The 26,118-nt window shown below is 37.1% G+C and overlaps 1 protein-coding gene across 1 annotated transcript; it reads right to left on the bottom strand.

The window, feature by feature from the left end:
* Positions 1-21,487: 21,487 nt before the first annotated feature.
* LOC128199875 (uncharacterized) lies at positions 21,488-25,288 on the bottom strand. Its single transcript, XM_052891181.1, has 2 exons — positions 22,766-25,288; positions 21,488-22,429 (listed from the first exon to the last, which is right to left on the bottom strand). Exons 1-2 carry the CDS (start codon positions 25,286-25,288, stop codon positions 21,488-21,490), a joined length of 3,465 nt encoding a protein of 1,154 aa, XP_052747141.1.
* Between the last annotated feature and the right edge of the window lie 830 nt (positions 25,289-26,118).

Raw genomic sequence — 26,118 nt, 5'->3', positions numbered from 1 at the left:
CACGACCATAAAGCGGCCGAGGAGTTCCTTTGATACACTATTAATGCAATTGTTCGAAAACAACGCGGGGCAATAAAATTTAGCCTTCAGGTAGAATATCCCGCTCCACTTCGCTCCCTTAGCTATAATTTTTCGCATTGCGGATTTTAACAAACGTGTTTCGTTACTTGGTTTTATTTCTTTTGTAACAAATGAGCTGCTTCTCAACAGGCATCAATTTAAACTTTGATATATGCTACGGTTCAATTCGAAATTTCTGCCGCTTTATTACCAACACTCTGTGATTAAAACGTAAACGTTGCATATTACAGACAGCCTTTGAGTAAAAAGTTTCAATTATCCTTCTTTCGTTTTATATTTAAACTAGCTGACGCCCGCGACTTTGTCCGCGTGTAATTTACTTTTTCACAAATCACAACATTTTTTTTTGATAGGGATACAACGTCGTAGTATGCCCGACTACTTTCGAACCCAAACGGGGCCCTTAGTCATGAGCCGGCTCTTGCAACTAGACGGACATACTCCAACGTTGTATCACGTGAGTTTTGATCGTGTTTCATAATCGTTCGTTCGTTTTTGACGTTCGGGTGGTAAACAGTCCCAGTTGAATACCTACTAACATCAGATCAGGCCTGAATCAATTTAGATTTTTTTTATTGAGAAATAATACAATATGGAAGTTATCCTAACTTATCCTAATAAATATAAAAATCATGCCCATGTGGAATGGTGGCAAGAATACTGGCTGCATTACCGCGCTGGACAGCCAGGCTGATCCTTTGCGTACAAAATGAGCCAGCACCTCTGTCACCAGTTGAGGCTACTAGCCTATAAGCTAGCAGTGACATGGTTCGAAATTTTTTTTGGCACTGCGATTGAATTAAAAAATAAAAATTCCTTAATCGTTTCGTCCTGGGATTCAAAATTCGTCCTGGAATTTAAACATCGTATTTTCAGGTCAGGGCCTCCCAAAGAAAATGTAAGAGATGTTCACTCAAATTTTTAAAAGTTGGCATTACGAGATTATGAGAATTGGGAAATTTTTTCACAATACCTACGCAAAATTTTTTTGAGTTGCAATTAAAGCGTTTACCGCTTACGATCTGACTAGGTACAGGGAGACACATTTAAGTCTTATTTAAAAAAAAAACATACAATTTGTTTAAAAAAAAAAAGAGTAAATAAACGAAACGAACAAACGTATAATTCATAAATATGTAAGTACGCATCTTATTAATTTCAGTTTCCTAGACGGCAGTTTGGTGGAGGAGAGAGAACGCAAAATGATGTCTCGGCGGATGGGAGCTTTACGGCGCTATTTCTCTGAGCCCGACTTGTTTCGACAGGAGTTCTTTGGCGTCTTTAACACTCCCTAGAGGGTTCATTTATATATTCGCAACACGGAGGCGGCAATAAAACTGCGTTATCCCGGTCATTATTTAGTCATCGCCCGGCCGCTCCTTCGTAGGAAAATAAAATGCAACTGAATTACTTTTATGACTACTCTGCACTTACGTGCAACAGTTGGAATTGTATTTCTGTATCTTTGAGTATATAGATGAATGACGTTTATATTTACTCAAAATTACTTATGTGTTTCCCAAGGGTGGCGTGTGAGTGAACTGCAGTTGTTCAAAAATGAAATGAGAAAATTAGAAGAACTAAGGTATAAGAATTTTGCAAATACATGTACACAGGGGATCTAAGGATTTTAACAAAATACCACCAAGTAGGCTAGTTAGTAAAACTTTAAGAGTGACTATTTGAGATTACACTGTGTTTAATGCTAGCAAAACATATGGGTGACAAGTTTTACGTATCTAAATTATTGATCTTTAAAAATATTTCGGTCTAACTTTGAATTACTTTCAGCTCAGTAATGGAAATAAATGGCTTACCTACTTTCCAAAAACAGGAAATTATGAGGTAGTTCTATGATCTGTCTATTTGTCAGAGAAAACCTTAAAAGTTTCTAATCTAACTTTGTAGATATGGGTTGGTGAAAAGACTAGACTTTCGAGTTTGAAAGCAATCGTGGTATCTTAGTAAGAGTCCCGGTCAGACCCGGTTACGAGCTAGCCATTTTACGAGGCGGCCCCGGGCGCCGCTGCTAAATCTCCTTATTTATCCGGGAAAACATAAACCGTAGTCTCAGCAAAAATTAATTGGCTTCCACGCTCTTTCTTGTCGCACATTACGTTTTGCGAGTTTATTGTTTTGGCCTTACCTATCCATTTGCTCTTGTTATTGAAATAAAAGGTGTGTACGTGGTGGCTTAATTGATTCTTTTACGGCATTTGTTTACTTTTCTATTACCAAGTGTTAAGGAAAATAACACTGTAAGAAACTTTCTACTTTAAGTACGTACAATAACGTTTTATGACTTTCTTTGCAAATAACTTTAAAGAACCATTAAGGTAGGTATTTAAAGTCATAGATAATAAATGCTAATATTTAATGCACTTTGGAACAATGGATTTAATCAATGAAGCCGCTGGGTGCTGGTGGCTCTAGACTGTTGTGCTTGGAAGTCCATGCCAGAGGCCTGATGTCCAGCAGTAGAAGTCCTTGGCTGTTAATTATGATGATGTTGCTTTGATGACTAAATAAGGAAATGTACCTTGCAAAGTAAGTTTTTTTCTCATTGAAAGGCACGTTTCATGATGATTGATTGAGTACTTTAAGTGTAAAAATATTACAAACAAATAAACTCACTTTATTTTAAACTATATTTATCGTATTAATTTGGAATTACGCGCAATACAAGTGGCATCAATCGAAAATCAGAAAGTTCCGTTTATGTATTTGTCTCGTTTTCAAACTTGTATTTGACGCCCTTCTGTTTAGATGCTGTGTAAGATAAGAAATCCTAATGAAATGATCGAATCCAATGAAAGATTTTTGAAAAAATATTACTGTGCTAACAGCATCAACTTAATAAAACAACGGTTGATAAAAAAAGTTAACTTTGCTAAAAATATAGTAAAATTTCAAAGTTGATGATCTCGCATGCGGTTTAAACTCCGCAACTCGGCGTGTTTTATACCATACGTTTCTGTTTTTATTTTTATGAGCGGACCAAATTTGGCGTGATGCTCAAACGACGGATCATAACCGTTGGACACAGCAAATGTTTGCAATCCCGTACGTAAACCTGGCTTTGTTCTGTTGTGTTTTATCATTCGAGACTCTATGTTCTTTGCGCAAAGATGCCTGTAGGAAAATTGTCAGCAATGCACTGAAGCGTTTTACCCACCCGTGGCTATTCTTATTCTTGGTGTCGTAAAAAGCTCACTAGAACCTGGAAATTTTTATTAGAGAAGATAATGTACTTACTACAGGGCATGCCTCTTTCCTTATGAAGCATAAGTCTACCACTATTCTTCAATGTAAGTTGGTGGGTTTAGGTTCATTGATAATGACCGGGACTGGCGGCATAGCGTGCTAACCGAGGAACGGAGGTGTAACACCAACAACCTCCTGATAATTTTTCGTTAAAAATTTCTTGGAAGAAAAGAAGTTTTACACGAAAAACAAAAAATCTCTGTGAAATACGAAGCGCAAAATCATATTTCATATAGATTCAAACTTCAGGACTGTTACAGAATAGGGCTGTTGTATTTAGCGTGTTCAATCTTCAGCAAATGCAGCAGAAAGACCGCACGTGTGATCTCCACTACAGAGTCATTGTTCAAACGTTTCCTATAAGAAACGTGTTGTGTAAGCACAAACGTAAGCTTCGTTCAAGTAAACAATGGCGCTCGCTTATTTTGAACTCACCGTTTTTCTTCTCGCCAATCTGATAAAAGGCTAAGTTTGCCAATAAGGTTATTATGACGTCACCAATTGAAGCTGAAATGAAATGAAATTATTGCTAATATAAGTCTCTTTACATTGGTGCTGAGGAACCTGTTTTAAGTTTGAAAAAACCTGTATCTCAGGATCCTCGCTCTGCTGACAACCTCGTTGATTAAGTGATCAGTCTATGAGGTTTCAGATCAAGTATCCTTATAGTAGAGGATAGTAGAGGATTCGTGTCCGGAGTCAGGCTATGAAATATTAAGCATGCCTTACTTTCAAGAAATGTTCAGTAGTACCCCGAGTTGGTAGTGTTACACCGCAACAGTAATCAGTGATCGTTAGAGTCAAAGCCTGCCAGCCCGTATTGGATGAGTATGGTAGGTCTAAGTTCCAAATCCCTTCTTTTATAAATAGGGAGGCCTGGATATCTAATGGGCAATTCAAAACTCTGATAATGAAGAATAAGTCAATTATGTAACTTTTTCCACAGAAACGCAGTTCTGCTTGGTCATGTAATTATCAGGTTTTTAGACGTAGTAAATTCCGAGTTCAGTTAGTCAGATGCCGGTGTTTAGACACCATATCACAGGCTGCAGTGATCCATTGCGATGGCCGAGTAATCCCGGCTAGAGGCTTTGTCTCACGTCCAGCTTACTTTTATTACCGTGCCTGCATGGCGAAATAAAACAAAATTGGCGGGAATTTATGTGCCACAGCCCCCGTATGCCTGTATGGCTAGTGGGGTGGAAAGTTTTCAATTTGAAACGAATAACTTGTTTGTCTCGCGCAAGGAGGGTTTTGTTGGTAATAAGGGGTCGCAATGACTGTCGCGGGCTTACTTAAAACTACTTTCTTGGTTTTATTACCCAAGTGCGGTGGGTGGGAGTGGGGAGAGCTCGTCACGAGTTACGCGTTTGTTTAGGTGTCACTACCTCCGTCATTTGCGGGTAGTAAAACGGAAAATAGTGGGGTATAGGTGGGGATCATCTACTTAATGTAGGTATGGGGTTTTAAATACTTATTTACTCTCTATTACATACTTATTCTGATTTAGATGGCTATACTGTGAGGTAGAAAGTTTACAAAGTATTCATTGTATTGCAGATATTGTTTTGTATGGTAATTCGGTTTTGTTATCCTGTTCAGTCATAGATTTAAAAAAAAATTCATGGAGTTAAATTTAAATCATTCCAAAAATGCACCAACTCGGCATTTTTGGAATGATTTAAACAACCAGACGATGTTATTATAATTTGAAAAACACAAAAAGCTTTCCTACTTTGTGGAATAACGTTAGTTAATTTGATAAGTGATTTCAGCTGTAGGTATGATTTCTCACATTTAATTTTTGGTTGGTGTTTTATTATTTATATTGTCGTGAGTGTTTTCTATAATATTGAAACAGTCATCATCATCATCATCATATCAGCCGATGGACGTCCACTGCAGGACATAGGCCTTTTGTAGGGACTTCCAAACATCACGATATTTGTTCGGTCCATACAAAGTTTTGCCCGATACTGACCACGCTGGGCATGCGGGTTGGTCAGCGCAGTGCTAGATTATTCGCGCCGATGTCGCTGCTGCCCGACACCGGCCTGAGGCATTTCATAATCTAGCCTTTGGGAACGGATATATCGCCATTCGTCGGTCGCCAGAGCCTCGTCGGTCCCTCTGCAGGGTGCACCACGAGCAGGTGAGGTTGACAATTGGGGAGACAGACTGGTACTAGCCTCCCCCTTACACCCCATTGAAACCGTAATACGGCTTAACTAAAGCGATTATATCCAATTTCCATATCAATTTCAATACTATAGTTGATGATTAAATATTTGTTTATGGACACTTATGTGATTTAATTCATAGAATAAGGTTAATTTAAGAAACGAAAATGCGTTTCAATAAAATATATTATTCAGTTATAATAATAATAATAATAATAATACTTTATTTCAAGCCACACAACGTATGCGCATTGTGGCGTAAAAACAGTCAACACGCGCATCCACTAACATCCCCGATGCGCTACAAAAGCGGGGCAACCCCATCAGCACCCTGAATGCGTTGTTGTATTGTACACGGAGAGCGTTATAAGAGTTATAATAGATGTAAATAGTTTTCAGCAACTAAACTTCCATCTCTCGTCTAATTCCAGAAAGCAGTTTTGTCCGTAACATTTTGGCTGACAATTTGCGGAATATGAGCATATTTTGTAGTCACACCGTTTACTGCAACATAACGCTTCTTCGGGCACCAAATTGAATGTTAAAATGCGAAAACGCGTTACCTGCCCCTTACTGAATAAGTTATGAGCTGGGAGCTATTGGTAATGAAACTTGAATGACCTCGAGCATGTACACCGTCTGCGTGGAGTTACCGTGTTTATTTTGCTTTGACAGGATATTCTGCTGAGTCGAGGGCACTTGTTACTGGGGAAGGGTAGGCTTGAAAAGACTGGGGCACTAAGTAAAGGTTGTTGACAATTTTCAGTTACCTTGCAGCTTCAAGAATTAAAGGCAATTATTCTGAAAAGGAAACTTTATTATCCTACTTTAAATGAACTTTTTTATAAAAAGCAAGCAGTACCTAGATATTATAATTATTCAGTCATTCCGTGAGTTAAATTGCCGCTTGTTTTCTGCGTCGTGGACTTAGTGTAAAATAGTCTTGCTTTACAACTAAGACAGGTCGCCCAAAAATCCCATATTACCTCTTGAAACTTTTGGTTTTGTTTAATGCATTATTTGATTATCCCTTTTTTCGTTTTAAAAAACTTGGTAGCTTGTCAGCTCATGCTTTGTCCATAGTTCCGTGGTGGCCTTAGAAGCTAGCAGCTTTTTCAATTATCCAATAGGAATACCTTGACGTTTCAAAAGTGATTGTATACTAAATCTAATTAAAAGAAATGAATTTTGAGTTTAAGTTTGAAGTATGAAACGCATTTTTTCTTGTATATAAGAATCAATGTCATGTCATCGATCGCCAGACTTTGTGGTAACCAAGTATTATTCTGACTTAATAGTATTATTGTGCTTACTTATAGTAAGAGCATGCACTGACAAACTTTCAGCTTTAATAACTAAGATCTGGCTAGCACAGGCCCTCTGTATGTGAAAAATGGTTGCAGTTATATTCGCGGAAACCTTTACAAAACATGTTGGTACTACGTGTGGATGGCGGTACAGTGTTTATTTTGCTGACGGCGACATATCCTGCTACCGCCAAGTTAAGAGTCCTTGTAACTAGGTGGCGTAGCTCCTTGCGACTAGGTAATGAAAAGACTGAGGCGCTAAAGTATACACACTTTAAAGTTGGAGTTAAATTGTTTCACCTTATCAGTTAGTATGTTTTGCTGACGTTAGTACCTTTATATGATCTTTTGTATAAGCAGGTATTTACACTTTTATTACATAGAAGACCAGCTCAGTGTCATAATGGGCACAGCATCATGCTGAGAATCCTTTTGGGATATCATCAGAACCAGTACTTTGTACATTTATTCATTCATTCATTATCGACCCATATTCGGCTCATTCAGAATGAGAGGGGTTAGGCCAATTTAGTCTACGCTGGCCCAATGCGGATTGGGCTTCACACACGTTGAGAATTAAGAAAATTCTCGGGTAAGCAGGTTTCCTCACGATGTTTTTTCACTTCACCGTTTGAGAAATTAGATATTTTACTTCTTAAAATCTACATAACTGAAAAGTTGGAGGATATGCCCCGGACTGGATTGGAACCAACGCCCTCGCCCTCCGATTTTTATATGGAAAATTTGTGAGAGTGAAATTCGTTCAAGAGTTGCCAAAAAGCATTAGTTTTCTGCATAATGTGAAATGAAAACTACATAAATACATATTTTTAGATCACATACTAAATATTATATTAATGGAATTATTTATATTTTTTGCAAGAAAAATAATAAATACAGAGAAAATAGTCGTCAAAAGAGAATGTTTACAGTAAATACAAGAGGGAGCATATAAACCAAATAAAATTCTCGAAACAGCTCTCACCTAAAGTTCTTGAAGAATGCCAGTTACGGAGTTAGTCCCGATCCTGGTTGGAGGGAACTTTCTATTTTTCGATTGCCCGTGTTAGTAAGTTGGGAAATGTAGTTTAGAAGGTAGTTCACACGGCACCCGTTCCAGACCAACTCAATTTTGTAACTTATTTTGCATTACTTGAATTTCCTTATGTTTGGACACTAGATGTGCATTAGATTTTATTTCCAACTCAACCTGAATGTGAAATATTCAATTTGTAGCGATGGAATTCGTTGGATTTGGATTTATATTTATAGAAAATATTATTATGACTGTGTTACAAGAAACTGAATTATAAAATCAATTCAATTTTGAATGTTTTTTAATGCAACTTATTTATTTAGTATGTATCTACAATAAAGACATATAATGTGCAACAATACAATTCAAAATATTTTATACTAACTGACGCCGCGCGGTTTCACCCGCGTGGTTCACGTTCCCGTAGGAATACGGAGATAATGTATAGCCTGTAGCCTTCCTCGATAAATGGGAGATCTAACACTGAAAGATTTTTTTAAATCAGACCAGTAGTTCCTGAGATTAGCGCGCTCAACCAAACAAACAAACATACAAACTCTTCAATTTTATACTTAATACTAGCTGACGCCGCGCGGTTACACTCGCGTGGTTCCCGTTCCCTTAGAAATACGGGGATAATATATAGCCTTCCTCGATAAATTTGCTATCTAACACTAAAAGAATTTTTTAAATCGGAGCAGTAGTTTCTGAGATTAGCGCGTTCAATCAAACAAACAAACAAACTCTTCAGCTTTATAATATTAGTATAGATTAGTAGGTATAAGTTTTGTTTTAATTCTGAGGATAAAGTTTTCAATAATTAATGAAATATACAATTTCAGATTTCATTGTTTGTCTTAATCAAAATACCAAAAATATGGAACAAAATAACAATGATGGTGATTCTTCAATATATTTTAAACGGTTAGATTTATTAACAGATCATACCGGGAAAACGGCGGTTAGAAATGATAAAACAAAACCGTTCACCCATGCTCGCGGAACATCGACCACTATTTCTTAGTCGGAACATTTTGTAGAACAATATATAGAGAGGAAAATTTGTGTCCGGAAGTGTCCGGCCGCTAGTTGAACTGTTGCTCTGATTGTCGCTCAACTATCCGCCAGAACACAAAGCCAAAGCTTTCACATGTGTTTAACAACCAATTACGAGATCCGGACTCGGTGTATACTGTGAAACTGCGCTCACTTTGTAAGAGGGGGGAATAGGTCTGTAATAAGTTGGGAGCGCGGAGTTACAATTTAGACATAATATAAGTTTTTCTTTTAACAGTACAAATATACCGGTTTTTTTTCAATATTTATTTATGTATTTACACTTTATTTGTACACTAAAATTATACACACAAAATTAGGAGACATAACTGTGAAACTGCGCTTACTTTGTAAGAGGGGGGTGAGCGGTTGTAAGTATTTCTGGAATAGGTCTGTAATAAGTTGGGAGCGCGGAGTTACAATAATTTAGACATAATAAGAGTTTTTTCTTTTAACAGTACAAATATACCGGTGATTTTTTTTGCTCTCTATGACACTAGGTGCGGATCATTTCAATATTTTTTTATGTATTTACACTTTATTTGTACACTAAAATTATACACACAAAATTAAGAGACAGAACTGTGAAAGTGCGCTTACTTTGTAAGAGGGGGGTAAAGTAAGTATTTCTGGAATAGGTCTGTAATAAGTTGGGAGCGCGGAGTTACAATTTAGACATAATATAAGTTTTTCTTTTAACAGTACAAATATAGCGGTGTTTTTTTTTTAATATTTATTTATGTATTTACACTTTATATGTACACTAAAATTATACACACAAAATTAAGAGACAGAACTGTGAAAGTGCGCTTACTTTGTAAGAGGGGGGTAAAGTAAGTATTTTTGGAGTAGGTCTGTAATAAGTTAAGAGCTCGGAGTTACAATTTAGACATAATATAAGTTTTTCTTTTAACAGTACAAATATACCGGTGATTTTTTTTAAAATATTTATTTATGTATTTACACTTTATTTGTACATTAAAATTATACACACAAAATTAAGAGATAGAACTGTGAAAGTGCGCTTACTTTGTAAGGGGGGTAAAGTAAGTATTTTTGGAGTAGGTCTGTAATAAGTTGGGAGCGCGGAGTTACATTTAGACATAATATAAGTTTTTCTTTTAACAGTACAAATATAGCGGTGTTTTTTTTTTTTAATATTTATTTATGTATTTACACTTTATATGTACACTAAAATTATACACACAAAATTAAGAGACAGAACTGTGAAAGTGCGCTTACTTTGTAAGAGGGGGGTAAAGTAAGTATTTTTGGAGTAGGTCTGTAATAAGTTGAGAGCTCGGAGTTACAATTTAGACATAATATAAGTTTTTCTTTTAACAGTACGAATATAGAGGTGATGTTTTTGCTATCTACGACACTAGATGCGGATCATTTAATATTTATTTATGTATTTACACTTTATTTGTACAACAAAATTATACACACAAAATTAAGAGGCGAAGGAAAAACATCGTGAGGAAACCTGCGTACCAATTTTTCTTAAATCTCTGCGTGTGTGAAGTCTGCAAATCCGCATTGGGCCAGCGTGGACTATTGGCCTAACCTCTGTCATTATGAGAGGAGACTCGAGCTCAGCAGTTAGCCGAATATGGGTTGATAACGATACAATGTACGTCTATGTTCTTCTTTCAACAGTATTTTTTTATTCTCTACAAGTTACCCCTTGACTACAATATCACCTGATAGTAAGTGATGATAATTATGCTGGGATACTATCTTTGCAATCTAAGATGGAAGCGGGCTAACTTGTTAGGAGGAGGATAAAAATCCACATTTATTTCGGTTTCTACACGACATCGTATCGAAACGCTAAATCGTTTGGCAGTACGTCTTTGCCGGAAGGGTGGCTACTAGCCACAGCCGTAGCCGCCAGCCAGACTGGAATAATTAAGAAAACCTCAATTGGTCCAACCGGGGATCAAACCCAGGACCTCCGTGTTGTGTTCATCTACGGGTAAAACAGTATGAAAAAACAACGTTGTGATTTTTTTGTTATTTACGATCATTTATTTACAGTTTATTTGTACACCAAAAAACAAATAGACGCATGAAGAAAGCAGGATACAAAAGGCGGTCTTATCGCTAAGGATTGATCTAAAGAAGGGGCATAGAGGCAGTGCACGAATATTTTAGGCACGTATGTAGTAGTTAGGTATACGCGATATTAAGCCAAATATAGACTAATTTGTATTTCAATAAATAAAGCATATATACCTATCTACATTTTAAAAGCCATTAAATCCAGTACAATCTAAAAATAATACGGTTTAAAAAAATTACGCAGTTAAGTGAAGAATATCGGGACAGTAAACGTGATTTACATTAAACTGAGATCTTCCAGGAATATATATTTCGAATTACTAAAGCAATTCGGTGTTTAATTCGTAGGCCACGCAAGAAAGATGGGCGGCCAGCGAGCTCGAGCGCGGCACCCAATTTTAATTACAAAGGTTTATTCACTCTAATTTCAGGAATTTAACATTCCCCGCATGTACCACAGAAGGGTCAGGGTAAAAGAAAATGACATTTAGTTATTCTATTACGCTGAGCAAAGGAGTGGAGAAGAGTTGCGCGTAATTACTTTTGTGCGCGGCTAAAGAAGCTATCCGACAATGGCGGGGCACGGTTACACCACTCTTAAACTCGTTAAGGAATAGCTACCGACTAACGTAACCGAATATTCATGATATAATCACGTGTTAAGATTAACGACTGCTGCTGCTCTTTTTGAACATCTTATCATCTCACTCTGTAGTATCAATAAATCATCATCATCATCATCATCATCATCATCATCATTATTATCAGCCGATGGACGTCCACTGCTGGACATAGGCCTCTTGCATGGACTTCTTAAATGAATCCTTATTAAATGGACATTTTTAAGCTACAAGTACAACTTTGCGCGTAGTAGGTAAATAACACAATTAGGTACGTAGTCATTTACTTAGTGTAGCATCAGTTTGTAAGGAGATCGGTGTTTTATGAAGGCGTTTAAATAAGTATATTAAAAAGCATTTACTAAAGTTTGTTTCTGAGTACTGTTGCCACGAGCATTACAACAATTTAGGTATACAGTTCAATTGGTTTGGTAAGAATGCGACACGTTTTGTTTTCAAACCTCAGAGTATTTACTGTACTTACGAATTATGTTATTCCTTCAAGATTAACGGAAAATTTCTCAAAATTTTCTTTGATATTAGATAGATTTTAGTGATTTGATAATAACTAATGAACAATTTACACGCTCACTTGGCCGATGTTTGAAACAGTTTAGGTCAAGTAGCAATGAGAGGCAACGAGCGGACAGCGTTCGCGGCGCTCGGCCGTCCTTACAAACGGGCGAAGTTTTCTCTCCTCGGTCGTTAAGAGGCGCGAATTGCTCGCGTTACAATTACAGCGCGGCCCGCCATATTTATGCCCGCGGTAACCAAATTGCCTGATATTATTCCATCCCATTGAGTGCGAAAAGCGCAAATTAAACCGATTTTATATTGGATGATTTTCCTCGAGAGCGGGGGCGAGATATGTTCGTTGTGAGATAAGAAGCCGGGAAGATTGCGTTATGAAATAAGAAAGGAATTGCACATTCCAAAGAGTTGCTCCCAGTTTTCCGCTTTTCGGATAAATATTTTAATTCCGTACGATTTGATTGACTTTATTTTTGTAGGGTTATTTTGTTCGCTATTTCTTGTTTGTTGTAACGTTTGGTGTGCTACAGATAATATGTTTAACCCCCAACGCAAAAAGAGGGATGTTACAAGTCGATAACGACGCCGATGTCTGTGTGTATGTCTGTCTGTGGCATCACAGCTCCTCGGTGGTATTGCAAATTTTTTATTTTAACTTGAGTTATTAATTAATGATAACGATTCATTCTTAATTTATTACTCAACGGCACCTCAAGTGTTAGCTGTTGTCTGCATTTTGTCTGATTGAATTGATCCTGTTAGAGGGTTACCTTCAATGAGGTATCTTATACGTCTGAACCCCTAAGTTTCTACGTGGTATAGATATCGACATGTTAAATTGCTACGCGGTACCTCTTTGCTGACAGTAACATGGAAGCTAAAGTAATATGGGATGGCCAAAATTTAACTAGTGGGAAAGCGTATTTTAAAATTCTGACACCATGAACGTAAAAATAAATCATTTGTAACTAGCAGATGCCCGAGACTTCGTCCGCGTGGAGTTTAGTTTTTCACAAAGCCCTCGGGAAACATGGATTTTTCCGGGATAAAAAGTAGCCTATGTGTTAATCTAGAGTAAAATCCATTTCTATTCCAAATTTTAGCCATATCGCTTCAGTAGTAGCGGCGTTAAAGAGTAACAAACATCCAAACATCCATACAAACGTTCGCGTTTATAATATTATAAGTAGGATAGAAATAGTTTTATCTTGATAGCTTTACAAAACTAACGTGCTACGACGTTCATTTCATTCACTTAACATCACAAAAATTTTACAACGCGTCCGTTCGGGCACCCGAGAACTCCTAGAAGAAAATGGGAAGAAAGCAAAAGATATATCTCTAAGGGGTCCAGATATTTGGGAAACTATATAGCCTAATGAAAGCGAGGGCGGCCGGGCGCTAACAACTAATTGGCTATTCCGAAAACTCATTTGAACACAAAATGGATTCTGTATTTAAATTTCAACATTTCGTAAAACAACGGCGAAAGTTAAATGCATCAGGCGTTTTGGTTTCCATGGATTCATTTGATTGTCTTACTTGTTGATTAGGACTTTTCTTTTCCTTCCGAGCTATCTTCCAGACTTCAAAACTGTCCGCAAGGTTACTATTTGATTTTAAATATCTTTAATTATATTAAAAATCTGCAAAATTGGCTCCGAAGTTTTAATCTACACTAATAGTTTAAAGAGGTAAAGTTTGTGATGTTGTAAGGGGTAATCTGAATCAATTTCGATAATTCTTTTACCATTATAAAGCCACGTTATTTGTGTCGTAGGCTATATTACACCCTTGTATTCTCACGGGAACAGGAACTACGCGGGTGAAACCGCGGGGCTAGTATTTTATAAGGTAGTTGTTGATTTTTTGGTTTGTTTATAAAAGTTTGATCATGTATAACTATCATGTTCCTGGCACCAAGGATTTAAAGACATCTTGTTTAGCACTCAGTTTGCGCTGACCCTAAGACTGTAATCTAAAGCAATACAATGTAGTTGTTATTGGAGTTGTGTGCGATTTAATCATTATCTACTGGACTGGGGTGAATACAATCGGTCTGTTTCTGGGGAGTCCAACGTCTGGCTCGACTAATGACGAATGAGCTCTGAATATTAAGCAGACGGCTATCATCTACATACGGATTATATTATTATTATATGTTGTTAGGAGAATTCTTAGATGACATAATAAAAGTAGGGATTAAAAATGGCGGTACAGGCTAGCAAGCCTATATAAGTAGTTGCACACCTAATTCTGGGCGATTTTGGTACAGCGATAACAAGTTATGTCAAAACTCTGTCCATTTGAGTTTAAGAATTTGTAATAAGAAGTGTTGTGTAATTATTAACGAGTTGATATTATATTAATATTATATTATTGAATTAGACCTTTGATTTTGCTTAAATTCTTATTACAAAGATCATGTGTGCGTAAATAAATTATTTGTATGTCGTAATGTCTTAGTTTTTATTAAATTTCCCAACTGGTTCCTAAAAATATATAGACTACAGTTCACAGATATTCAAGAAGGTACTTTTACAATTTCTAGATCAAGAAGATTTAATACTAACTTGTAGGCTTTTGAAATGGCTTGGAAGAGTTGAAGAGCATTTTTTTATTTCGATAATTGCAACAATAAAAGACAAATGAATCGATAACTCTTAATCTATCTTAATCTTCTCCTTGGTCGTTGTCTTCAATGCCGAAGATCGTGTCCGAACTGATTTAGAGGGTTAATATTAAAATAGTAATAAAAAAACAAAATTTCTCATCTCTGTATATCAACAAATAAACCCATATTCGCATTTATAATATTACTTGGGATGTAACGAGAAAACTGTTTTTAATTTTAATGTGTAGTTAGTTGTTTCTGGAAATGCTTTTAATAACGTAAATACTCTTCGGTAAAGGAGTTGGAAATAGCAATCTAGTTTTATATTAGCATATGTATCTAACATAATATGTATGCAAAACATACTTATGAAAATTCTCAAAGGGTTTCGCGAAATCGTATTCGTATTTATTTGTAGTTTGAAAAATGATCATAAATTAATATCCACTAAAAAGCGTAAAATAACATCATATTATGTTCTACCTACTGCTCAGTTTGAAGGAGGTGCTAACACAATGATGTATTTCTCTTATTATCCTATCCTCCTAACATGACGACAATGGGGCCACCTGAAGAGTGGATATATATGCCCTTTCAAACAAAAAAAGGATTAATTATTTAAATCGGTCTAGGCGTCTTCGAGTAATTAGGTAACATACATAAAAAAAATATAGACTCGAATTGCGAACTTCCTCTTTTTTTTGAAGGCGGTTAAAAATGCGCTGGCACCATATTGATGAAATTTTGAATGTTAAGTATGTCTTTGCGACCGCAGAGTTTAAGGGATCGGGTTCTAGGATTTTTATGGTGATTTTTTTATATATTGGATTTATTGCATGACAAAATAACCCCAAAATTCATTTCCTCACTACTTCCATATAAAATATGGTTAATTATATGATTCTATACTAATATTATAAATGATAAAGTAAGTATGTCTGTCTGTGTGTCTGTCTGCCTGTTACGTTTTCACGGCTCAAAGGCCAATCAAGATGAATTTTAGTATAATGGTAAATGGAACCTTGGAGCAAAACATAGAGTATTTTTGACCCTAATATAAAAATAGAAGGGGGTGAAAGTTTGTATAAAAAGTCCTTGATTTTTAAAGTACAATGTGATTCAAGAATTTTTAAAATTCGTCCCCTAAAATGATGAAATAGGGGTTGAAAGTTTACATTGATTTCCACGAGGACGAAGACGAGAGCGTCCGCTAGTTTGAATATATAATGATATTTTTTTTAACGCTCATTTGCAGATTTTGTTTACGATCCATTTGATTATTATACACTACTATTGTGTTTAAGTCGTGTCCCTACACGATGGGTTGGGTGCCGCACGACATATTGTCTAGAACTCCGCCGTCTCTCCGATAAATAAGCAGGTCACATATTGAAGGGGGTGAGGGGGAATACAATTGTAACTTTCCTGCCTTCGGCTTACGTGAAGGCAAAAGTTTAAAAAACACAAGTTTCCCTGTGTAGTCCACGAGCTGCCGGTAAGATTTCCCTCGATACAAGTACAACATCGATGTATAACAATGGCGTGACTCGTTCTTTGTTTGTGATTAACTCTTAAAGTAATAAACTGGTTTTGATGAAATTTTGCATACTGTGTAGGTCAGTTCTTGTTCAGAGATAGGAAACATTTAAACATACAATTTTTAGTCATATATACTTTGTTTTATAAGTTTTTCACGCATTAGATAATCTATTCATATGTTTTTGAAATGTAAGCGAAGCCGAAGCTTGTGCGAAGTTTTTACAAAGAAAGAAAGAAAACACTTTTTTGGTACCTAGGTAAAAAAGGCCTTCCGATACTTCCTGCTTTGAAAAAAAAATTAACATGCTCTGAAGGAATGTGGTTGTTACCATTAACTTTAACACTGTCTAGGTTGTGACTGAAAAATATTATAATAAAGATATACTCAATATAGGATAACACGAACTAGAACTCAAACCCATAAAATATATAGTTTTAGCAGACTCAGAGGTGATTACAAAAATAAGAAAACTAATGTCGAACAAAGGTTATGATTCACAACATTTGTCAGGACAACTTAATCAACAAATCAAACTATAACCAAAATAAGATCCTAGAATGGCAGAGAATGACCTTGAGTGAAGTCACGCACTTGTGAACGTTATGTGTAGAGTTAAAGGATCCTTTGACTGTTAACAAACACTCCCCTTTTCCACTCAAGTTACTCTCCCCGCCTATCCCAAGTAATCCATAAAGACAAGAGATGTGGACTGCTCGAACGCCACGAGCACACTGAAGCCGTCCTTACCGCAAGTCATTGCAACGCAGCGATGACAATAGGCTTAAAGACAATCTGAAAAATATACATTCATAACAATGATAATATCAACCAAAACTGATTAGTAGTTTGTGAGAAATTCCTCCAAATACCAACATACTCTTACGGTTCGAATACAGAACACTCTTTTCGAGGAGTTAAAAAATAAAATGTATTCGGAACGTCGGGTTTCTTACAGTTGTCTCCCTATAATGATACGCGTCAACGACGTTCACACGTACACAGAATGAGGTCCTCTGGGACGACTCGCGAGAGCAAACGCTCCACAGTTTTTGAACAATTTTAAAATCATTGAGCTCTTAAATAAGCTAGAAAATACAGTGAGAAGTGGTAAAAGTAATTTATATTTTTTAAAAAGCTTGAAATTTAAAAAAGCTAATGCATAATTAAATCAACACGAGAACTTTGAAAAGGTTACGCAATTTTTTTTCAGATTACGATTAGTTTAATACTTTAGGTTTATACAGCTCTGGCAGAACGGCCAGCTTTTGGACAGTCTCGGTGGCGCAGTGGTTTTACAAGACGGAGGTCCAGGGCTCGATCCCCTGCTGAGCCGATTGAGATTTCCTTAATTAGTCCAAATCTGGCTGGTGGGAGGCTTCGGCTGTGGCTAGTTACCCTATCAGCAAAGACGTGCTGCCTAATGATTTAGTGTTTCCGTACGATGTCGAAAGAGGTTTGAGTTGTCATCCTCTTCCTAACAAGTTAGCCTGCTTCCATATTGCATCATCACTGACTATCAAACGAGATTGTTGTCAAGGGCTAACTTATTAAGAATAAAAAAAAACATACTCTTAGTTCCCATTGCAGTGGGATACGGGGATGGAATATAGCATATTAAGCTACTCTCTGATAATGTAGCTCTCTGACGGTGAAAGAATTTTTCAAATCCATTAGTTTTCGAGTTTATTCGTTACATGTACAATAATACAAATATTAGTATTGTACTTTTCATTCGATTAAACAAATTTTTTTAATTAATTTTATTTGTGCCTTTTTTTACAAATATAAAAAAAAAAAACTATTATTTAAGACTGAAATGCCGATGATCGGTCAATCAATTAAACATTTGCAACATTTCTGAAATATCGGCTGTTATTTCCTATCCATTATTCAATTCCATCGACTGTGACCCGACTGGAATAAGAATGAGCCTCCATTAAGTTACTAAAGATTTAGTGCATAATAAGCAGCCCTTTATTCAGAACAGAACTTTGAACTACTTCAATGTACTTCCAATCTCTACGTATGTACCTACTAGATACATTTCAGAGTTAAGGTTATTTTACGATATACACTTCTATCATAACGAGTCGTTTAACTGAACTGGCAATAAGCGGGATACATAGTTCTAAGCATAGGGACGTGGTGTTCCCCAAGGTGTTGGAATGGAAACCACAATGAACCCTCACCCGATAGACTGACGGCATACTTTTTACCCCAGAAAAAATCTTGGATCCTGCGGGATTAGAAAAAAAATACATTTCACAAAGACGGACTCCGTAGGTGACCGCTGGTAGATAAAAAAGGTTTATTAAAAAACCGACTAAATTTTCAATATTTAAATAAACTTGTAATGTACAATAATAGTTTAAAAAAAATATTTAAAACATTATTAATAGTTCGTTCTTACGAGTGCGGAGTTTGAGGCCCTAAATTATTAATTATATCAGAAGATTTTAAAGTTGTTGTAAAATTCCACCGAGAGCTAGCGATAGAAAATAGAAAGATTTTTAATAAATTACTTAAAAATCAAAAAATCAAAGCTCAGTTTACAAGCACTTTTGACACGTCAGTTGACTATTTGTAAAGATTCTACCACCGGTTCGGAAGGCAGGTTCTGCTGAGAAGATACCGGCAAGAAACTCAACAGTTGCTCTTTTGAAAAAGTCATACAGTATTATAATTTACAATTAATAACAATTACTGTTTACATTTTTTATAGTTTTACTTTCTGTGTGAAGGTGGAAGCTGATCCAACAGCCTCCAAGCATCTTTATCATTAAGGAACTCATCAATGTTGTAGTACCCTCGACTAAGTAAATGTTTTTTAACACATTGCTTAACTTAACGATGCAACCCTAAACTTACAACATGTTACGTGTTATGTACCTCCCTGCACAACTGGATAGTAAACATTAGGAACAGGGGCGTATCAATGATACAAGGCCCCCGGACTACAGGGCCCCTTATGCGTGAAAGCAAAAATTAGTAAAATGTAAGTAATCCACAACATGGCGCATGGCCCTACCAAGGCACGCTACGCTACTGATTAGGTAGGTACTAGTTCATTTGCATAGTCAAAACTGAAGCATTCAAAACAAATTTTCGATAATATAAAATTCCTCGAAGACTGCGATCGTTAAATCGACGAAGAATAAAAGTTCGTAATCTCACCCTGAGCCAGACTTCGGAGCGGTGAATTTACTTCTACTTAAGAATACACAACAAGTAATTAGTATGCAGGGAAGTTGTACAACATTTTTTTACATTATGCTAAGTCCTAAAGGAAAGTACGAACACTTGGGGCGAAAGGGAAACTCCAGCGATTTCCAATAATTCATTAGAGCTTCCCTGTCACAGGGCGCGAATTAAAATTAATGATTCGCGAAGACGCTGTCGTTTCCGAAGGATCGCATTGTGTTATCCCGTCACTTTTTATTCATTGGGGTAATGCCCGTATTATGGTATTCCTTTACAGGTGTTTTGGTGACTTTTCAACGTTACCGTTTATTTGAGTTGGAGCTATTTGTTCGCTGTTCCCTCTCATTTAAATGTTATTTTATATCGCAGCGTACATTTTCAGATTTATAAAATGAAAACGAAATGGATTATTTTAGTACACATCTTCCTTTCTTTCTTTGTCAGCTTCTGACAGAATTTTGTTGTATTTGAAGCCGTTAAAAAGCTTGCTGATTTACCAGTTGGTGGAATAAGTGCGAGCTGATTGGGATTTGAAACGGTGAATGATATCATATGAGTTAATTATCACACTAATATTTTAAAGCCGAAAGTTTGTCTAAGTGTGTATGTTCGTTCCTCCTTTTCGCTGCGGCTACTGAAACGATATGGTTGAAATTTATAATGGAAATAGATTTTATTCTGGATTAACACAACACTACATTTCATCCTGGAAAAATCTATGTATCCTGCGGGATTTGTGAAAAACTGAATTCCACGCGGGCATAAACACGGGCGTCCGCCCGTAAATAAAGTACCAATTAATATTCACACTTAAGAAAGTATCCTAACTAATATTAGCTCCTCAACTGTTTAATCACAGGTTATATTTTTCACCTTTCTAGTTTAAAGTGAGCGAAAATGGAGTGCAGAGGTAAATAGATATACAAGGTATAATAACCACATTAGTATTAAAGTCAAACTTGAAACTCGTACACTATCGCGTAATTTATGTGCGTTATGTACCCGTTTCCTTAACTTCAATTTGGCTTTAATGCTGTTGATCCCGTGTTGGGATTTGCAGCGACATTGTCGCGGGATGATTTGATGAGAATTCGGGCGACGGCGCGACATACAAGACGCGTTTCCAGTTTCCCGTCACGCGCGCGGCTCAAATAAGGCTTACTACCCTGCTGTCGTCCCGCCTCGCCTAACGCCCTCCGTTTCTAAAGTAAACTGCAGAATACCTAATGCCTTCATACGTTATTAGTCTTCGAAATTTATATTGGAGACAATTTATTTTGATGCGGAGTTTTTAGTCATTGGCAATGCCTATCTGTGACCTGACGATGAAATAATTGATATTTCAAAAGATAACTAACTCAATGTCTGTTAGTTTTCCTAACTTAAGTTTTGATTTGTGACATGTTGTAGCAACTCGCATTAGATGGCCTGCTACTACATTGGGAAAATTCAAACTCCGCCTTGGGTGTTTGACGATATCGATGTTTTGCTGAGTTCTGTACAACAACAATTATAATGCACGTACGTACCTTTAATTGTGATGTACTCGTTGACTTCCACTACGCGTAGGGACAGGGAAATTTCGTAGTATAATTTGTAGTCTCGGTGATTGATGGTGATTTTCAAAGTTCAAAAAGGTCCACGCGACGCGGTCGATCCTTTTCGGCGGTTGATTTCGTTGACAGTATCTGTCACTGCGTTGAGTACCGTTCTTTCAAAAAACTTGAATACGACGCGCATGACAGCTGATTTAAGCTGCGTGTTGCCATTGTACCAAATCAGTGCCAACATCGATCATCGAATTGAGCGGAGATTGAATTTATTCTGACGTAACGAAACATTCCGCCCACCAAAATGCCTATGGTATTTTCTAATAATAATAAAAAAGAAGAAATAAAATATAATAGAAACGATGGTAACAGAGTAACGCAATTAAATAAAGCTAAAACTAATGCTATAATTAACAGATACGGTAAAACGTAATGTAGAGAAGTTAGTCTTCTATTGGTAGAGGACATAACTTTACTAGAGGTCTTTGTACATGATTGTTTGTTGCTGTTTTTAGAATTGCAATTCGAGCAATTCCATCCGCACCAGAAATTAGATTGGTAACCCGACCGAGAGACCAATGCAATGGAGTACGATTTTCATCTTTGATGATGACCATCGATCCTATTTTCAGTGGCTTGGAGTCCTTAGTCCATTTAGCGCGTTGTGTAAGCGAATTTAGATATTCATTTTTCCATCTACACCAAAAGTTTTGATGGAAAGCCTGTAACATTTGCCAACGATTAAGCCGTTTGATGTTGATTTGCGAGAGATCACTGTCTGGCACGGCTGTGAGAGGCTCGAGTGTTAGGAAATGGCCAGGGGTTAAGACCGAAAGATCATTAGGATCAGAACTGATCGGACATAAAGGTCTTGAATTTAATACGGCTTCTATTTGGACGAAGAGAGTTGTGAGTTCCTCAAATGTTAAAACCTGATCTCCGACTACGCGATGTAAATGAGATTTGGCAGCCTTAATTTGTATCTCCCATACTCCTCCAAAGTGAGGAGCTGAAGGTGGATTAAATTTGAACTCGATTTTTTCAGCACTTGAAGCCTGATGCATAAAGGATGATAATTGGTTTCGAGCACCAATGAAATTAGTACCGCGGTCTAGGTGAATGGAATTACACCTTCCCCTGCGCCCTATGAACCGACGTAAACTTGCGATAAATCCATCCGTTGATAAAGTTGACACGACCTCGAGATGGACGGCCTTAGTTGCTAAACATATGAATAAGCATAAATATGCCTTGTCGATTTTGGCACCACGATGTGCACCAAGTTTGATGCGAAATGGTCCTCCGAAATCAATGCCTACAACGGAGAACGCCTTAATTTGGTTTACTCGAAAAGATGGTAAATCGCTCATGGGCGGTTGTAATGGCTGTGGGTTAGTGCGATAGCATTTTACGCATTTAGAAATACAACTACGAATTGCGCGTTTAGCAGAAATTATCCAAAACTGCTGGAGAAGTAGAAAGTGAGTAGTGTTTATGCCGGTATGACAATGACTGTGATGAATGAATTTAATAATTAATAATGTTAGTGGATGATTAGTAGGTAAAAATGCTGGATGTTTATGTTCATATTCTAAGCCGGATCGAGAAATTCTCCCACCTACTCTAAGAATACCCTGTGAATCTAAAAAAGGACTAAGTTTTCGAAATGTTTTAAGTAATGGTTTCTTGAATTTTATGTTTGAGATTTCTTCCGCAAATACTTGACCTTGAACATACTTAACAAGTTGCATCAATGCAACATGTCGTTCAGCGTTATTAAGAAAATTATTACGATTAGCTTCACATGGTTTTCGGGAATTGTTAATGAAACGATTGATATAAGTCAAAATGTTAATAAGTTTTTGTAACGATGAGCAACGATTGATTAAATCTTCTAATAACAGAGGTTCTTTTTCTTCATTGGTTTGTGTTTTATCAGCAAATAAGGTGACCGACTTTCGCGCCTCCGTGTTAATTATGGCTCCTTCATGAGGAGATGGTGTACTTAAGCTTGAGGGCCAAGTGTCACGTTTCTTTGATAACCATTGTGGCCCCGCCCACCATAACGAATTATTTAATAGTTCATTCGGAAGTTGTCCACGGGAACAAATATCTGCAGGATTGTCGACTGACGAGACGTGCTGCCAACATTTTATAGGTGTGATGTCCTGTATGTGGCTAACGCGATTTGCAACAAATGTCGTCCATCGAGTGGAAGCAGAACGTAACCATGAAAGGACGACGGTTGAGTCTGACCAAAAATAAACTGCATCAAATGAAATGCGAGACAGATATGTATCACGAACCAGTGTGTATAAGTCTGATAAAAGTACTGCAGCACATAGTTCTAATCGAGGTAATGAGATGCGCTTTAGAGGCGCTACTCTAGCTTTTGAGCAAACTATGGATATCTGAACTTGATCTTTGTCGTCCGTGGCCCGCAAATAGATTACAGCACCATATGCTATTTCGGAGCTATCTGCAAACCCATGTAGTTCATATGATTTAACTTTTGCACATTTAAACTGCCGTGGAATTCGAAGTTTAGACAATTGCGATAGTTGAGTTTGATATGCGTTCCAAAGACGAACTATATCATCAGGTGGTGGTTGGTCCCATTCAATACCGAGTATCCACAGTTTTTGGATGAACGATTTGGCCTGAATTGTTACCGGTGACAAAAAACCGAGAGGGTCGAAGATTCTTGCTAATTCGCTCAAAATTGTTCGTTTTGTGCAAGTTAAATTCATAGATTTTATTTCAAAAAGAAATGTATCAGATATTGGATCCCATTTTAATCCAAGTACTTTCAAGATTGTTGAATCTGCCTCATCAAGTGACACGGGATCCGTCAAACAATCTTCCGATCGAAGGTCGGACAACAGTTCAGAATAATTGCTAACCCATTTTCTGAGCTGGAAACCTCCTCTATTACAGAGAGCGATGACCTGTGTCTTTGCTTGTTGTGCGCTTTCAAACGAATCACATCCGGTTACAACATCGTCGACATAAACATCGGATGAAATGATCTGTTTCGCAATTGGATAGGAATCTCCTTCATCTTCAGCAAGCTGTTGCAAAGAACGACAAGCAAGAAAAGGAGATGAAGCGACACCATACGTAACTGTGTTTAAGCGATATTCCTTAATCGATTCGTTTGGTGAAGCTTTCCAAAAGATACGTTGATAGTCGCGATGCTCCGAAGCAATTGAAATTTGTCGGTACATTTGACGGACGTCAGCCATGAATACTATATTGTGTTCACGAAAGCGCAAAAGTATTTCGAATATATTGGACTGCAGTTTTGGACCAATGAGTTGTGTGTCATTTAACGAACGCCCATTATAATCCTTGGCCGATGCGTCAAAAACTACGCGCAGGCGTGTACTTTTAGATTCCGGGCGTAAAACACAGTGATGAGGGATATAGTATTTTCCCATTTCCATTTCGTCTGTGGGAACTAGTGACATATGTCCGCTTTTGATGTAATCTGACATGAACTCGGCATATTGCTTGTGTAAATCAGGATCTTTTGAAAGTCTACGTTCTATTGAGTGAAATCTTCGAAGTGCAATGTCTCGCGAGCCAACAAAAGAGGGTTCCAAATCCTTAAAGGGCAGACGAACTATGTATCGCCCATTGTTATCACGCGTGTGATCTGACATAAACTTTTGTTCACACAATTTTTCATCTGGAGTCATAAGCACTGCTTTGGGCAAATTTTCTATTTCCCAAAAACGCTGTACGAGTGAATTTAGTTTCGCATCTGTTTTTAAGGAAGAATGTAGCATTGTGGTAGATGCCAACCTTGTTTTTCCCAACAGCAGCCAACCAAAAATAGAATTCAGAGCTGTGGGTTGATTTGGACCTCCTTTAATACGTTGATTGAGTAAGGACTCAGCGAATACGTCAGCGGCAAATAAAAGATCAATAGGACCCGGAATGTCGAAACCAGGATCAGCTAAGTTTAATGATTTAACATGAGACCATCCAGATGTATTCAAGCTCGCAATAGGTTGATCACCGCATATTTTTGGTAATACGTGTAAATCTAGCACAAACGCTGTTTTGTTATGAGTTCCAATCTTACAAGTAACGTCCCCTAATATGGAAGTTGCTGTTTCTCCAAGTCCACTAACGCTGGCATTGGTATGAGACCATTTTAAATTTAAGCGATCTACTGCTGTTTGGGTGATGAAATTGCTTTGGCTACCTGTGTCAAATAAAGCACGAAAAGAATGCATTGTTCCTGAAATATCCTGAACTTGCACAATAGCAGTTGCTAGCAGCACAGTTGTATTGACCTGTGACCTTGAAACTAAAGTTGCTGTAGATTGATTAGTTTCAATAGGTGCTTCACGGTGAAGTAAGGAATGATGTTTCCGTTTACAAGTTCGACAACAAAAAATGCTTGTGCAGTGCTTGAGCTGATGGGAACTCTTTAAACAGTTGAAGCACCAGTTTTTGTCAGTGGCAATTTTCATACGTTCGTCGACTGTTTTATTCAAAAATTCTGGACAAGATGAGATGGTATGGGAATCATTACAGAAGGGGCAGATAGCCGGGCATGGAATTGTAACACTGCTGGCTACTGGGTGCTTTTCTTTAGACGCTATTAGGGTATGGGCGTTAGTCACGTGCTTAGGTTGGACAGGGTTAAAGGACACTTTGTGGAATGACTTGTTTTGTTTGACTTCGAAACTTCGAGACTCCGAAAAATGAGTATCTCGTAACAACGCTTCACATTTAGAGTGCAAAAAATCCTTTAATTGCGCATACGTGGGTAGTTCGGTATTCGAATGTTTTTCCTCGAAATCTCGTCGTATAGTTGTATCTAATTTCGATAAAATATGATAAACTAATATGAAGTCCCACTGATTTACCGGTAAATTCACAGATTTTAAAATACATAAATTTTCATCAAATAAGTCAAGGGACTTACGAAATTCGTGAGCATTTTTAAAATTAAAATTTATATTTAAAATGTCCTTCCAGCAAGTAAAGGCCAAATCACGTTTACCTTTATAACGTGTAACAAGAGCGTCGTATGCATCGCGGTAGTATTCGCTGCTTA

The sequence above is a fragment of the Bicyclus anynana genome, chromosome 3 (genome assembly GCF_947172395.1).
Source record: "Bicyclus anynana chromosome 3, ilBicAnyn1.1, whole genome shotgun sequence".
Taxonomy (NCBI): Eukaryota; Metazoa; Arthropoda; class Insecta; order Lepidoptera; family Nymphalidae; genus Bicyclus; species Bicyclus anynana.
This window is presented reverse-complemented; position numbering and strand designations above follow the sequence as displayed.